The sequence below is a fragment of the Lacerta agilis genome, chromosome 9 (assembly GCF_009819535.1).
Source record: "Lacerta agilis isolate rLacAgi1 chromosome 9, rLacAgi1.pri, whole genome shotgun sequence".
Lineage (NCBI taxonomy): Eukaryota > Metazoa > Chordata > Lepidosauria > Squamata > Lacertidae > Lacerta > Lacerta agilis.
Window position 1 is genome coordinate 19,061,159 of NC_046320.1, and position 17,205 is coordinate 19,078,363.

Consider the following 17,205-nt stretch of genomic DNA (forward strand, 5'->3'; position numbering starts at 1 on the left):
CTTACTGGCTCTTTTTTAAGCCCCTCAAACTAAAATGTCAAGAGTTGAAAAGTGTGATCATTTGAAAATAAGCTGAACTGTTTACAAATAGATCTAAAACAGTTAAACCTGATCTTTCTGTAAACAAATAAAAGTGAATTATATCCAAAGCACTCCATGCTTGAAAGAGTCCCTGAAACATCAACCCTATTGGTTTGCACTGATGCATTTAGCTGCCACTATGTCTCTTTGTTGCTTAAATTTACCAGACAACACCTTTGTTTCCTAACAAACAGTTTAGCTAGCAAGGTTATTTGCTTTTGCAACTGCCCAAGTTCTTTGAAAACCTCTTTTTAGTCACTTCTAAGAACCACTCACTCCACACTGGCCTTCTACAAATGATCCTGTGTTAAGGAGACTGAAGAACTAGATTAAACGTGTTAAAAGAAAGCATACCCTAAAGATGGCCAAACTGCACATGGGACTTTGTGGCATTCTATCAAAATTAAATAATATGTCATTTAGGATAGATTATATTGAACATCATCTTTTGCAAGTTAAAAAAAACCCCAACAACCTAAACATGTTCATTCAATAATATTTATGACAAATTCTACCCATCCCACTAAAAGGTGAGCACTACAAAGGCCAAAGCCCTAACTCATGACCCTTCCAGGTAACAGTCAAAGTCCTGGTTAAACAGAAATGTTTTAGCTTGGTGCCTAAAAGCAAACAATGATGTCCCCAGGTGTATATCCTAGGGAGAGCATTCCAGAAATGGGGAGTCACTACTGAGAAGCCCCATGCTAAAATTGTTTTACCAAAGACAGCTATCTGGCTACTGAATTTTGCACTAGCAAAGGCAACACAATGCATAATGCATTGCCACAATCTAACCTAGTACATCTGTAACCCACTTCAACCACCCCTTTGTACTTTGTAGATGGGGCTGTTCCGGCTACATAAAGACTCAATAGTTTACTATTGGTATAAACATGTAGGGCATATACTATTGGTATAAACATGTTGTTTTTCTTTTCATGGTTCAGCCACTCCATCCCATTCCCCCTGGCTTTCTGTCCCAGACAGCATTCTGTGCCTATTACCATGATCAGATCTCATTGGGTGGGTGTGCTTTTTTGTCAGATTGGGACACAGTGGTCTCCAGTCCCAACTACATTAAAATCTTCGATTTCTCCAGTGAATTCTATCAGAAGGCTGTAACTGTCATCATTTGGGGACTTATCTACATACCCTCAAACATTAGTCCAATGAAAATAGAGATGTCCTATTTAACAACAACAATTTTTATTATTTATACCCCGCCCATCTGACTGGGTTGACCCAGTTATTCTGGATGGCTTCCAACATTTTATATATAATAATAAATAATAAAAGATTAAAGATTAAAAACTTCCCTATACAGGGCTGCCTTCAGATGTCTTCTCAAGGTTGTATAGTTTCTTATCTCATTGGCTTGGGGGTTGCATAACTGCATACTCTCCAACATTTCTCCAATGAAAATAGGGATGTTCTAAGGAAAAACAGGACATTCTGGGATCAAATCAGAAACCAGGATGGCTTCTGTAAATCCAGGACTGTCCCTGGGAAATAGGGCCAGTTGGAGGATCTGTATCTATATGAACCAGGAAATGACCTGTCCAGACAAGGAAATGGGTCTTCCTACCATTTTTATATCCCTGCGCATCTTGCTTTGTATTTATCTTTCAGTTACTCATTTCCATTCTCCTTCCACCTGGTTTTCAGTTTCTTTCCCTCTCAGTCAGCCAGCATTCCATGGGCACTGTGCATGCTTAATCCTCATTGGGCTGTTTTAAGGGTTTCCTCCTTGGGGTTCCCCTGATACTGCCAATACCTCCCTCTTGTGTGTAGCTGTTGATGTATATGATCTACATGAGCAATGGCCCTCAAAGAACAGGACTACAATTAGAATATAGAATAATTCTGTTATAATTAGCCATTCTGAGATAATATCAAAATCCAGTGAAAGGTGTTTTTTAAAGTATTACTCCTTCCTGCCTATGTGCCCAGGCACAATTCAGATGCAAAATAAACCCAGAATGTCCATGTCCAAAAACTCACTGAAAATGAATGAAACCTAAGTGGTTAACAGGACCAGTCCTTATTTCTCATTTTTTGTTCTCCAAAACTATTTGGCCTATTCCAACCCACCCCTCCTTCCCACAAATCCCACCTGCTCAACAGCAGGTATTACATTTCAGCGCATGTAACTGGAAGTGATTGACATTTTCAGGTAACCGTGCTTTCAATCAGGCTATGATTTTGTGTGTGTGTGTGTGTGCAAGTGCAGATGTTTGGGTCTTTGCTGAAAGCTTACTTGCTCTTCTGGCATGCTGCAGCGTACGTTTTCCAGATAGCTTGATGTATTTTCCACATTTGTATATCTTAAAAGTATATGAGCAAAGTCTTCCTCACTGATGGTAGTCATTCCATTAGAGTATGAAAGAAATTCTATTTCAAGAACTTCAGTTTGGAGATTATCCATAAACCTGAATTATAAGAGGTATTGATTTAATAAATCTTATAACTCCATATGTAGAACACCGCCCCCTAATATTTCAAACATTCCAACTCATGCAAAATGAATAAACTTGCAATTTCATTAACAGCTGATTGACTTCTTGGTTTGACCTAGTAAAGGAAATTTATCATTGGCAGATCATTTCTGCACACACAAAAATATTGTGAAATATATAGAGGTGAAATTTGCGGGGCTAAAATGTGATGCAATGACACTAGAAAAATATTTTCATGCCAAGGGCTGCAAGCTTCCAAAGTTACATGGTTTAGTATTGCACTCTATACATGTCTATTTAAAATGCAGTCCCATTATTTTAAAAAGGTCTTATTACTGTATTAGGTAAGTATATAGGATTGCAGTTTATCTCACATTGGTTTCAGTGTGTTTTAAGCTACCTAAATGTGCAAAGGGTTTAAGCTAGACAAGATAGGCCTTTGGTGGCTCTTCTCAGGTTCTAGGCTATGGAAGCCATAGACTCCAAAGTTGTTGTTTTTTTTAAAAAAATCAGAAAGTACCTTCAAAAATATTTAAGGATACAGACAATATTATTGGCATGTATGATTTCTAATACAGTGGTACCTCGGGTTACATATGCTTCAGGTTACATACTTCGCTAACCCAGAAACAATGCTTCAGGTTAAGAACTTTGCTTCAGGATAAGAACAGAAATTGTGCTCTGGTGGTGCAGTGGCAGCGGGAGGCCCCATTAGCTAAAGTGGTGCTTCAGGTTAAGAACAGTTTCAGGTTAAGAACGGACCTCTGGAACGAATTAAGTACGTAACCAGAGGTACCACTGTATGACATATACAAAAGGATTTGTACATATTAAAAGTATTAAAAGTAAGGCTCACCTATAAAAATCTTCAAAGTTAAGCTCAGCCTTTCCTTTCTTACCAAAAAAGTGTACCAGCAGTGTAGTATCGGATAGTAAACCAGTGATGTCATCTGCACGCTTAAAAACATATTAGGTATATTAATTGCTTAAAGTTGCAATAGCTTTAGTAACAAAAATAAAACCCACAGAATTTTATCAATGCACTTTGCTATAAAAAGATTGCTTCAAGATTAAATGCATCCATGCATCAAATACACATTAAATCTATTAGCAAGATCAGTTAATAACATTAGTCAGGTCATACTTCCCCACACAATATTTTACATTACATTTTATCCTACCAAACTTAAAAAGTGAGATGTTATGATCAAATGTGTTAAATAAACCAGGGACCTGGGTGAAATTAATCAGAATAGTGAGATAATAAAGTGAAAATAAGTTGGCACATTTTAAAAAATGATTATGATGATGGAAAGGCAACCATCATTGCAGACGTAATTCTCATCCATAGCTTTGTTAATGTCAAAAAAAGTGAAGGAAATATTTTGTTGGAGAAAATAATAAGGAAGGCCTACCTCAGGAGCTTGTGGTTTTTTGTTTTTTTTTTGACAGTGATGTTATTTCTCTGCAAAAATCTGTCCATGCAAAATATGTCAAAGATTCTACTTCCTATGAGGAAAAACCTCAAGTGTGAACAGAGGAAGAGTGGAATTATAAGAAACTGTCTATAGTTAAGAATATATATTCACACATTGAGATATTTTTAACCTACAGCTTCTGAAATGTAATCTAATAGGAGTAGCAGGTCCTCAATATGAGACCTGACCAGCTGACTTTCAGATTCATATAGTACACAAACCAGACATATTTAAGCAGTATGAAGAATTGTGTATTTTCATTTCTACTTCTGGACAGCATTATTAACCGTTGCATCTATTTTTATTGCTTATTTATCAAAATACTGCCCTTCTGAAAATGCAAGCTTGACCTACAGTACCAGCTCAAATAATTGGCTCCCAAAGACCTTGCAGTAAGGCTACACTTGATTCATACGAATGACACTGACAGATGACCATTATATCAATAGCTTCCAAAACCTCTGAGTACAGTTGGTCCTAGAATGGTGCAAATTCAATTTACAAGCACATGCCAGATGCACCCCAGGACTTGTATTCTCCAGGTCATCCCAGGTGATCAAGGCAATTGCTTTGAACTTAAAATTGAGTGTTTTTATGTGGTTGTGCATGAGTTTAAGTTTTGTGGCAGCAGGATGGTCTACAATCCGAGTACATGGTAAAACAATTACTTAACCTCTTTCCTATGGATTTTATATATTCATCATTATACTCAATATTCCACAAGTAAACCACCTATATCTACATGAAAATAATCATATGACTCAGTGGATGAGAAAGAAAAAATGGTTATAAAGGGGCTTAACATGGAGAATAATTTGTTGTGTATGAACTATATCCTAGGGTGGATATACAAAGACCAGAAAATTACTTATTGTAGGCAGCAGTACTCTATCAGGGTCTATGCACATACTGTATGAAACCCTTTAATTCTGACTTCCCAAATAAAATGCTTTTCCTCTTCAATTCCCATAGCCTCAAGTCAGTGTTTATTAATGCATTCATTCCTTTCATTGAAAGAAGTCTAAATGTCTCCTCTTCCTCAAATGTCTTCCTTGTCAGTCTCACATAAATATGAAAATTGCCTTTCGTCTAGCTGGGAGGTCTGTAGATGCACCAAACGGGGCTTAAACCCATCAGCAAGTAAGACACAGAGCTAATGTCAGATGAATTTTCAACTTGCAGTGGGGATTCTGTGCCTTCAATAGTTATGTAGAAAAGGGAATCTTGGCAGGCACAACCCCTCATGCAACAGTATGAACAATTGCCCATGCCTGATCCCATCTTCATATCTACTAAAATTAGCTGTGCCCAAATAATCCTAAATGGAAGCTATTCCAATGTACAATGGTTGTTACCAGGCAGAGCTGTTCTGTTAATCCACAGGCAGCTCCCAGTTTCATTTTAGGTAGTCCCTCAATTTTTTATGATGCTGTCCCATTCTATCCTTACAGCGTTTCTTGCTTCCTGTTGGTTTCCTCTGTATTTTTCCTGGGTTTTTATAGTTTTATCCCACTCTTGCTATGTAGTTTCAGGACAACTGGAAGGAGCAGCATTCTAAGTTAGCTAATTTATAACACTTTTGTTTCTGGCTCCACATACAACCAGCATGTGTCTCTGACAGATTTACCCCAAGGGAATGTACCCTTCAATAGAGAAAGGTTGCCCACTTATGCTTTTATGAAACATAAATGTTTATCATCAGATGGTTCATTAAATGGAAAGCACTGAACCTATCTATACCTTTCAAATGTAAAAGACTAGTTTTCAAGATAGGCATACTTACCGTATAACTGTGAAGTATCTTTTCAAAATACAATATAATATAATACAATAGAATAAAAAGATATCCAATATTCCACGAATAAAATAAGACCAATTATTTCACTGTTAGTAAACAAGAAGTATGGCAGTTTAAAGTATGTGTCAAATGCATGTTTTTCTTATGCAACAAATATAACAAATGCAAATACCAAACCAAAACCATGGGAAAAACAAAAACAACAACCCCAAAGCAAGGAGGAGGGGTAATTTAAAATTTTAAAATATTTACAATATACACAATAAAATGGAATACGAAAAAGAAAAAGAAAAACGAAGAACAGCTCATGGACCATACAGAGGTTTTGTTATACCTCTGCAAGGTCCGAAAAGAGTGCCTGGCTTGTGCTACGTCTCAGAGTATCCCAGTAGCTTCTTGGAACCAGGTCCTCTCCTTCTGATTTTAGCACCTGCAAAATTTTCAAGATGCATAGGTTTGTTGGGAAGGGGTAATAAAGTAATAAAAACCAAGAGCAGCTTATACACTTTTACATCTTTGCTAACTAATCTTCAAAAAGAGAAAGCTCTTTGGGTATGTGATCACCTTTTCCATTTTTCCTACACAAAGAAAAATATTGTATAACACATTGCTTATAACGCATTGCCCTTTTCAAAGCAGCAGTGTCCCTGAGAATCACTTATTCATGATGATGTAATCTTATTAGGTTGATACTGCCAACTTTAAAAATATTATGATATAGCTTTGCACATGGGAACAAAACATAGTTTTGTACATATTTTTAAAAAGAATGATTCTCATGTGATAAGTTTTCTTCTTCATGAGACACTAGAATCTTAGACTTTTTCCCCCATTCTATTTTAGGGGGGAAATGTGGGTCCATTCCAGAAAAAGTTAGTCACGGTTCTCCATTGAAGTAAATGGGATTTCAGTCTTGACTAATTTGTCTCGCTGAACTCTCTCCTAAATTGGAGCCTATGAACTCTCTCTTAATTGGAGCAAGTCTGTGAAGTATTACTCTTACTAGATTAAAATGCAGTATGGGGAAGATCCCACCCAATTAAGAATTTTAAGTTCTATTTATTTCAATGGGAAATACTTAAGCACACGCTTAACTATCTCCTACTGAAATCAGAAGAATTTAGTGACATTTAATTTGGCTGGATTATGCTCGGAGTTTTGATCAGTAGCCAACATATATGAAAAGATAAAAAGAACACCCTCTCTATATATTATATAAATATTTCTAGCTACTTTAGATATTTTTCTTCAGGCAAGAAAGCTATCTTTAATTATATGTGAAGAAATAATGTTCTTATGTTGGGGTTTTTTGTAGTGACATGTCAGATGACACGGAGTGAAGCTTACAACGTGTATGTTCGTATACTAGGTCATCCTTCTGAAAAGTACCAAAATTATTCAGCTGACATTCTGATCCGTAAGTGTAGTCAGAAATAAGTACCATCAATTTTAACTAAAATTCCAAACACGTGTGCTTAGAAAAGTAGTGCTGGGACTCCAAATTTGCCAGCAATATTGCATGAAGCTTTGTGCTGAAATCCTGGACACAGTTATGTTTTGAGAGGCTGGAGAAGATGGAGTGTGGTAGACAGAGACCTGAAACAAAAAAAAAACTAGGAGCATACCAGGTATTTCCAAGAAAAGTCCAGTACTCAGCTCATAGATCCTTCATGAGATAACAGCAAGAAGTGTGTGGGGTTTGGGAGTCCATGTTTGCTGCTATCACAGCTGCCAGTCCTGATCATCTTTAAGTAGTTAATGAAGGGGTCTTTCTCTATACAAAACAATTTTGTGCTTGTGGTTTGGTTGGTTTCTAAAAAATGTTTCTTGTTAGATTCAGGTGAAGGTATTGGCATGGTGCTGTACTACAGCATCTCTTTCCTATGGTTCAAAATGCAGAGGACATGCAGTAGGAAAACCATGCCATTAAAGATTTGGTATCTTTTTTCTTTTTTTAAAGGGCCATCGTAGCTGTCATTTGAAAACACTATAAATCACACCTCAGTCTTCCACTGGTGTGAATGGATGTGTCTTATATCCATAAATGCAGCATCCTTAAATGTTATAGTGACAAGATGGGGTAGCATATATAGGAACACATACTATAAACAAGGAAGTGAAATAATTCACAGCAAGCAGAAGGATCAAGGCAGAAGGAAAGAGATTTTCCATCCTACACTTTGCCTGTACTCACATTCCTTGCATGTCTCTGTGTTTGCTGTTTTGTCCCTTTGGGAGCTGTCTCCATGGAGATAGTTCTCAGCGGCTGCTGCAACAGGAATATTTCAAGGTGGGAAATCCCTCACTTTAGCTGGGTTACTTCAGCAGCAGGTGTGTATCTCCTTCATGGAGACAGCTGTCAGTGGGAGATACTGATGGATGACATTACTGTAAAATCCACCATATTCTAGGATTTCCTGACTTGAATAGGATTGCTCAGGTGATGGTGAAGATAGGTCTCACTAGAGATTGTCCTGGGAGTCCATGGAGGCAGCTCTTAGAAGCACACAGCACCAGGTGTTGACATCTACTTAAGCCTGATTTACTGGTGACTATGGTTGCTCGATGGGCAACATGTTCCTGTGACACCAGTGAGACTGGTGGAATGAAGTACAGGACACATTACAGTGGCACAATCTGAACTTGCCAGTAAAAACTATCCTCTGTTGGGAAGTAGGGACTCACCAGAACCCAAGAGCTGCTTGGTCATACAATCTATTTAGTGTAATATGCTGTTTTCTTGTAGTGGTTCTGTCAGATTCCATAGCAAAATTTAGAAGTAGACAGTGATGCAGTCCAAGGTGACTTGTGATTATGCTACTGATGTTTGCACCTAAGACCATTTACATTAAATATAAAGGGTGATTCATAATGAAGTATAGAGTTTTCAGTTGCTGTAAGACAAGCAACAGGCGACAACACGGAGCACAACTGCGAACCGTGAGGTAAATGTACTCATAAAGTTTGTGTTCCATTACTGAGGGAAGTGACGTAGGCAACAGTGGGAGCCAGTGTGGTATAGTGGTTAAGAGCGGTAGTCTCAATCTGGTCAACCAGGTTAGCGTCTCCACTCCTTCACGTGCAGCTGCTGCGTGACCTTGGGCTAGTCACACTTCTATGAAGTCCCTCAGCCCCACTCACCTCACAGAGTGTTTGTTTTGGGGGAGGAAGGGAAAGGAGAATGTTAGCCGCTTTGAGACTCCTTGGGGTAGTGATAAAGCGGGGTATCAAATCCAAACTCCTCCTCCTCCTCTTCTTCTGCGCGTGTCATGTGACTAGTCAGGCAAAATAGCTGCGTTTACAGTGGAGAAGGCGTTTTGTGTTCTTGAATTGAACAAAACAGAATCTAACTATTGTGCGATGGCAATTTCGATCGCAATTCAGAAAAAAAACCTCCAAGCAGAAAATGTATGTACAATTGGCATAAAAAAATTTGAAACTACGGGCTGTTTCTGCAAACTTAGAAGTCCTGGACGACTGTGTGTATCGGAAGAAGTCGTTGATAGTGTTTTCACCGCTATTCAACGAAGCCCGGGAAAATCAACGTGTAGGGTGAGTCGTGTTTGGGCAGAAATGGATTACCGGTTCAATGTGTGTCGTGTGACAAAGGGTGCACACACAGAACATCTGTGACTGTTTATAAAAAAAAACTTTAAACATTCCCCTACAATTCTGTTACAGGTAACATAAGATACATTACATTCTTCTTTTTTATAGTGCGTTGAAACTGTATACTTCATTATGAACCACCCTGTAGCGTAGTATATATGTAGGCAGCAGAATGCAGAAATGGTTGGGAAGCCACGTACAGATTGTTGTGTCCACCCCACACCTAATAATGAACGTCCTTGGCAGATAGTAGCAGTTGTGCTATTCCTGACGGAGGGTGTCCTGAGGAAGAGTTATGTTGACTACAGAGGGAGGGGGTTATGCGTCCTTCAACTACAAAAGGATGATGAGCAGTTCCCTGATGGCCTTAGGTTCAAGGGATAAGCAGATGCATGTAGCAGGCTGTCAAGGCATTTAATATGTGTGTGTGTGGGGGGGGGGGAATATCAGATCCTCTAATGTCTCACTCCTTCCACATTGACTGATATCATAGAGTTGGGTACAAGGGGAAGTGCTCTTAATGCTGACTCAGTGCTCAGAGGCATCATTCAGGAAAAACCACTTGTCACTGCACTCATACAACTTTTGGGTAATGCCAAAGTGGCAAATGAAGGTGTAAGCACTTTCCACAAAACCATCTTGAGCTCTCTTCTTCTCTTCCAAATCTTTCAGGTGCTGCAGCAGAGGTGGCAGAACCAAGATTTTTCTTTTAGGGTCTGAGGGGAAGATATGGAATGAATCTCAAAAGTGGAGAATCTTGTGAACCCAGGAGTGACAGGACCCTGGACATCCATCTATGCAGCCATGAACTGGCAGCTAAACCTAGATATTAATAATTTTTAAACTTATATTTCAGGGAATAAACAAGTGTGAAGAAAGATTGGGGGGGAGGTTTCTAGAGGAGCAGCCATGTTAGTCTATTGCAGCAAAAACAACCAAGATTGTTGTGGCACTTTAGAGAGTAACAAATTTATTATGGTTAAAAACTTTGTGAACTTTTGTGAATAAATCTGTTAGCCTTTAAAGTGTCACAAGAATTTTTGTTTTTGTTTTTAAAAATAGTATTCCTTAGCTTTAGCTTTACCAAGTTACACTGCATTTAACTTCATGGCTAATTCCAGCAGTAGAGAAGAGAGTTTTGAAGTCTGCATCAATACATTAGAAACAAAATTAATATATTTTTCATGTAGCCGTGATTGCCAATCTTAATTCATACAATACATGCAAATACCTTTCTCATTAGCTTCAATGGTATGTGGAATGCATCATTTACATTTTAAACCTTAAATTCTACAGATGAGAACTTTCACAATATGTATTATCTATGACATAAGTAGTTCTATAGTTGTGACCTCTCCTGATCAATGTACTTTTTTCAAATAAAATCTGTTTAGAAGAGTCAAGGAAGGCTTCACAACAAAATGGCAGTACAGTATCTTTCCATTTCAACTTGGACAAAAAGAAAAACTTCTCAGGCCTGTGCCTAGAAGTCATGGACCAATGGAAGAAATTGCAAGACAAATACTCATTGCCATAATCCTCATCATGGGATTCTCAGGCAAATATATTGTGTGAGCAGTGAAACAAGGAAAACAGTACCCAATTCTGGGGTACCATTCCTAAAATGTATTTGCCTGAAAAGCCCAATCCAGGAATAATTCTGTGAGAGGAAATGTATGTGTGTGCATGTGTGCATATACTGTAAAAATACCGGTACTAGCTAACTAGCTTGATACTTGATGTTATCTGCTGCATTCAATACCAAGGATGTCAGTATTTTTACATTATACATGCTTCATCTGCATAAAAGGTTATACTAAAGTCATTAGCTGTGACATTTTCAGTTCAGCCAGTCATGAGGCACATGCAGTGCATGCGAAATACATACACCAGGCCATGCACCAGAGAATTAACCCACAATATGAAAGAAAAAGAGGGGGGGGAGGACAGAAGCAAGTTCCTGTATTTTTTCTTGTAACTTAATCAAACTTTCAGGCAGAATGGTTCCTCCTTCTTCCCTGCATGGTGTTGCTAAAGGGCTCCCAACCCATCCAGAACCAATTTCAGGGAATGCACAAGGGAGGAAAGGTAAAATCCCTGTTGCAGAAGCCCTTGCACAGGGCTTCCATTAGTTGAATCCTACCCCTAGTACTAAAATCCTATCAAAATAACCTCATCTACCCTAAATGGTATGGTGAGCTCACCAAAAACAGGAACATCTATTATCTAGTGTGAGGATTAAAGCTTGCATTTGGTGAACAGTCAGAGAGTATAATCTACCAAGGATTTGAAAAATGAAGAACCTATTGAGGCAGTGATCCCTCATGCTTCTACTTTGCCTATATGCTATACAGTGGTACCTCGGGTTACATAAGCTTCAAGTTACATACGCTTCAGGTTACATACTCCGCTAACCCAGAAATAACACTTTAGGTTAAGAACTTTGCTTCAGGATAAGAACAGAAATTGTGCTCTGGCGGCACAGCAGCAGCGGGAGGTCCCATTAGCTAAAGTGGTGCTTCAGGTTAAAAACAGTTTCAGGTTAAGAACGGACCTCTGGAACGAATTAAGTACGTAACCAGAGGTACCACTGTATAAAAAAATGACCAAGTATTTCTTCAGTATAAAACTGACTCAGCTTACAAATGAAAGCTCCTGCCCACCCCTCTAAAAGTTCTGCAGCAGTGAAATAACAAATAACTGTTACACCTTCTACCAGCTTCTTCCACCAACCCAATCACTGATCCTCCCAGATCAGCTATAGGGTAAAACTGGAGTCCTCTTGGTGAACCTTAAAACAGTTTCTTCTTATCAACACTGAACATTTTGGTTTTAATTTAACACTGTGCATCATTTCTTGTAGTGAATGCCGATTTCACATAGATTTAATACTTCAGAAGTATAATACATTTAGAGTACATACAGCATTAGTAGAACTGTGGTATCCATAAAGCTGGAGTTGCTGATATAGTAAAGAGTGAAATGAAGAGTTGCATTTCAAAAGGAAGCCAGGATAAAAAGAAAAGATAACAATAGGTTAGGGCTTAACAACTTCCATTGTACTTGTTGTGAAATACAGTTTTACTTAAAGATAAGTCTTTATTTAAAATTAAAGAAGTTCAACAATATTTTTAAAATTAAAATATTCTTAAGGTTTTTAAAAAGTAGGTCATCAAAACAAACTATTGTCACCACAGCAATAGGATTATCAAAAATGAAGGACTGAACAGAGTTCCACCCACAACAGAATTCAAACAGAAACCAGGATTTCAACAGAGTAGAAGCATTTCTGTAGTAAGCCCAGTTTTCTGTAGGAACCACTTTCTGGCTGGTTCTGCAGCTGCTCTAGAAATAACAATCTAGAACAAGGGAAGACATAATTTTTGCCTCCTCTTCAAGCACCTTATTATTTATTTCACTTATGAATTGCTGCCTATGAAGTTTCCTGAAGCAATTTCACAATAAAATGTAAACCATATACAAAACAATTACATATATAATAACAATTTCAAATAAATTCACAGACTGATGGGCATTTTAAAAAACTCCACTTGTTAAAAGTCTTCAACAGGTGCCGAAAAGAAAATAACAGTGGCACTTGTCTGAAATGTAATGGAACGGAGTTCTAAAGGTAGGTACCACTACACTAAAGGCCTGCTTCTGACATGATGTGGAATGGACCTCCTGATAAGATGATATCTGCAGGTTGTCCTTTTCTGCAGGGTACAGTGATCAGTTGGGTGTGTAAGGGATGAAATTATATTTTAAGTATCCTGGTCACAACAGCTCTGTACAATTGGAAATCTGTACAATTCTTTCAGCAGCAGATGATAGCCTGCCCCAGGAGCAGCTGAGCAGCCATTTTGCACTAGCAACATTTTGCACCTCAAGGGCAGGCCACAATCTACAGGTTACCAGCATACCTTTGTACAGCTTTCCAGGTCATGTGACCAGCATGACTAAACCGCTACTGGTGCAGAGGACTGTGATAAGTACCAGAGCACACAGAAATGCTATTTACCTTCCTGCTGCAGATGTACCTATTTATCTATTTGCACTGGTATGCTAGGTTGGCAGATGCTGGGAAAGAGCAATGGGAGCTCACCCCGTCACACGGATCTGAACTGCCGACCTTCTGATCGGCAAGCCCAAGAGGCTCAGTGGTTTAGACCACAGCGCCACCCACATCCCTATAACATATAAACAACAGCTGTCAGGCTATCATGGTCCAGAAACATCTGCAGCTGTTTTACCAGCTGAAGCTGGAAAAAGGCACTCCTAGCTACTGGGGTCACCTGGGCCTCTAGTGACAAAAATGGATTCAGGAGCACCCCCAGACTATGAACCTGCTACTTCAGGGAAAGTATGGCCTCATTCAAAGCAGGAAACTGACCAATTAACCACACTCAAGAGCTGCTTGCCACAGCACCTACGCTTTGCCAGAATTCAGAGTTGGTTGGTCCACCATCAGCCCACTCCCAGGCCCAGGGCTTGAACAGCCTCTCCTGATACAGATATTACAGAGAAATACAGCTGGGTATCATCAGTGTACTGTTGAAACCTTGCCCCCAATCTCCTAATGGCTCCATATAGATGTTGAATATCATTGTGGACAAGCACAAGTGACAGGTGTCTAAAATATATTCTCAATGCTGTTCTCTGAAACTGACCTTGGAGATTGGCCCAGAACCACTGTAAAACAGTGTTCACAATGCCCATCTCACAAAGTCAGTTCATGAGGATACTATGGTTAATTGTATCAAATCCCCTGAGAGATCAAGTAATGATTACAGGGTTGCACTCCTCCTTTCCTTCTGTCAATAAAAGCCATCCATCAGGGCGATCAAGGTTGATTCAGTCCTGCAAATGGCTCTGCAAATGGTTTGGAATGGGTTAAGGCAATCTGTCAAGGGTACTTGTAATTGTTATACTACAACCTCCTCAATTGCCTTCTCCAAACAGGGCAGTACTAATCACAATCCGGTCTGGGCCTTTTCAAGGGTGGGCTTATGAGATACGAAGGTCTACCACAGCCCCTGGGCTGTGCAAGATCCCTCCCCTCCCATGTGAATGACTCTGACCTAGTGATGTGGTTCGTGTTTTTATCTTTCACTCACTGAATCTGAAGGTTTTGGTCAAGGAATGCAGAGTGCCACCCACAACCTAGGAGATGTGTCCTCGGATGCAGAGAAAGCAGGAACAGTAAGACTTGCTAGATCAGAATCCTCTGCACCCAACAGTCTCTGATCCAAACACTGGTTTGTTTGTTTCCCCCCCTTGCTGGATCTCAGTGTAGCAAGCCTGAATTAAACATTCAAAACTTGGGGTGGAATGGAATTAAAATAATTCTGATCACTGCCACAGCTAGTAGAGTGGAATCCAGCAGTTCTGCCCATTCTTACGTATGACTTTAGGTTTCTTTGATTAGCATACCAGTACTCCTGTCTCCCTCTAAATGTCTCCCTTTCAGTTAAAGTTTCAACATAATAGAAAATATGTACCTGTGATTATTACTGTAAGCTTAACACTCTGTGCAGTATTTGAGATAATAAATCTCCAATAATCATGCGAAGAAAACCAGAAAGTCCACAGGTTTCTTTCATCAATACTTACCAGCATAGCACGTTTATCTACATCTCCTCTTCTTTCTTTCTTTTCATTTTTCTTTCTGAATATGTCTTGCAGCTGCAAAAAAACAAAAAGCCAATTGCATTCCCTATAGTCATTCCTCTGTCTTAGGATATTTACAGACATAAAGCCATCACACACTAATGCCTCAAGGCACTATCCAACAAAAGCTACGGTATATGCAGTGAGGCTTATCTGCAACTAACTTTTGTTGGATTGTACCCTTAATATTTAAACTTATTTATAACAAACACAATGGAGTTTTTAATACACATTTTCTCCTCCTGAGTCCCATCTTCATCTCTAGGTAGAAGCAAGTGCAACGCTGTGACGTATGTACCAACTGACACAAACCTATCCCACTCTCTCTGTGTGCTATCTGTGCAATTGTAAATGTAGGAAAGACACCATAAAAACCAATGGAGAGATATTGAGCAACAGATACAATTTAAGTACTCAGAAACAGAGCTGAAAGTTCTGCATTGGATTTTGTTATCAGCAGGCAACTAGACTAACATGATCTATAGCTCCTTACATACTTGGACTGATAGGCACCTATCTCCAATAATAAAGCTACTTGAATGTGTCCACCACAGCATGGTTCACCAGTCCAATCCAATCCAATCCAATCCAATCCAATCCAATCCAATCCAAGCCTCCATTGCAAATTGTGACTCCATGAAGAAATAATGAGCCATAGAGCCAATTCAAATGCTCAGAAAAAGAATATTGCTCCCCCTGGAATTTCAGAACTTTAGAAGGCAGGATGAGGTTTCATGTTTGATTGTTCCCTTCATCAAAAATTTCCCACATATAGAAAGCTATTACCTTAGGGAGAAGGATTCTAGCCTAGACTTCTTCCTGGCATATTAGTTTTCCAAGCACAGAGAATGTGGGAAGCCTTCAAACATGCAAAACCCCATCTGCATTCTGAAGTAGCACAGTCCCAGGAGACTATACAATATATTCTTTTTGAACATTTGAAATACCTCAGATTGGCGTAAACTAAAAAGTAAGGTCAATTCATCATGAAATGGTAAGGAGAGTGTTGGTAATTGAAAAAGCAGAAAGAACTTTTTTTAAACCTCCAGTTCATGCTTTGATTTCCTCTACACCAGATACGGGGAGGAAGATCTTGTTGCACTCATCAATAAGGCTCATTTGATCTTCTGGAAATGAACCTTTTGTGCAGAAGAAGTGCTACAGGATACCAAAGAGTACGACAGTGAACATGAATTAATCTGAGAGCACTTTTCATAGGAACATTGTCTGAAACAAAATAATGGGATTGACTGTTGAAAGCAGAAAGGACAAAACAACATCTCTTGTATCAAGGGAACAAAATCCCTCTGTTCTCTGACCTCAAACCTATGACATAAGCAAACAGGATTTCTTTTAATAAAAAAAAGTCTGTAAAGTGTTTGATGACTTAGTTTGGATAATTTTTGGTGTGGTGTTGTATACAGGAAAAACTGGGTGTTATAAGCTCTTCCTTGTCACGTTTTATGTTCTTTCTGCAATGGGACCTAATAAAGGGCAGCACCATTGCCTTAATTAGACAGGTTTTATTTACATGAGAACTCACTTAAGAGTCTGCTTGGCCTTTCAGTAACTCTTAGTATTACAGATGAATGTTAAAACAGCCGCTTGAGGGCATATTAAACATTCAGATTTTCTTTAGAACAGATGTTAAGGATTTCCGCCCATTCATATATATATATATATATATATATATATATATATATATATATTAGTAAAGTCTTTTCTAACACAGATGGTAAAGTGGTTCTTGCTCTGAAAGGTTGGTCACAATTCACATGGCCAATACCATAGAACAGGTGTAGGGAATCTGTAGCCCGCCATATGTTGCTGAACTACAACCTCACACCAGCCTCAGCAAGCATGGCCAATGGAGAGGGATGCTGAGAGTTCTAACAACATCTGGAGGGTCAGAGATTACCCAAACCTGCCACAGAGATTTTTAAAAAATAATGTTTTCATTTGTGGTCATCATATTGCTACCGCGTATCCAACTCATGAAACAACAGCACAGTGTCATTTCTCCCTTACTGACTGATATTAAAATACCCATGCATGTAATGATCAACAACCCCTTCTTTCCATCTCTGAACTGCCACATCTCCAAACTGTTACC

At 38.9% G+C, this 17,205-nt stretch overlaps 1 protein-coding gene across 3 annotated transcripts in view; it reads right to left on the reverse strand.

Moving 5' to 3' along the window:
- Nucleotides 1-17,205, reverse strand: part of MICU3 (mitochondrial calcium uptake family member 3) — a 46,896-nt gene that overhangs the window by 4,957 nt on the left and 24,734 nt on the right. The window contains exons 7-11 of one of the 3 annotated variants that reach the window (XM_033159542.1): nucleotides 15,036-15,107; nucleotides 12,346-12,384; nucleotides 6,148-6,243; nucleotides 3,394-3,494; nucleotides 2,339-2,510 (exon numbers count right to left, since the gene is read on the reverse strand). In XM_033159542.1, the coding sequence (XP_033015433.1) occupies nucleotides 2,339-2,510; nucleotides 3,394-3,494; nucleotides 6,148-6,243; nucleotides 12,346-12,384; nucleotides 15,036-15,107 (480 nt within the window). The remainder of the gene's footprint in view (nucleotides 1-2,338; nucleotides 2,511-3,393; nucleotides 3,495-6,147; nucleotides 6,244-12,345; nucleotides 12,385-15,035; nucleotides 15,108-17,205) is intronic. The other 2 variants (XM_033159543.1, XM_033159544.1) reach the window with 2 other exon arrangements.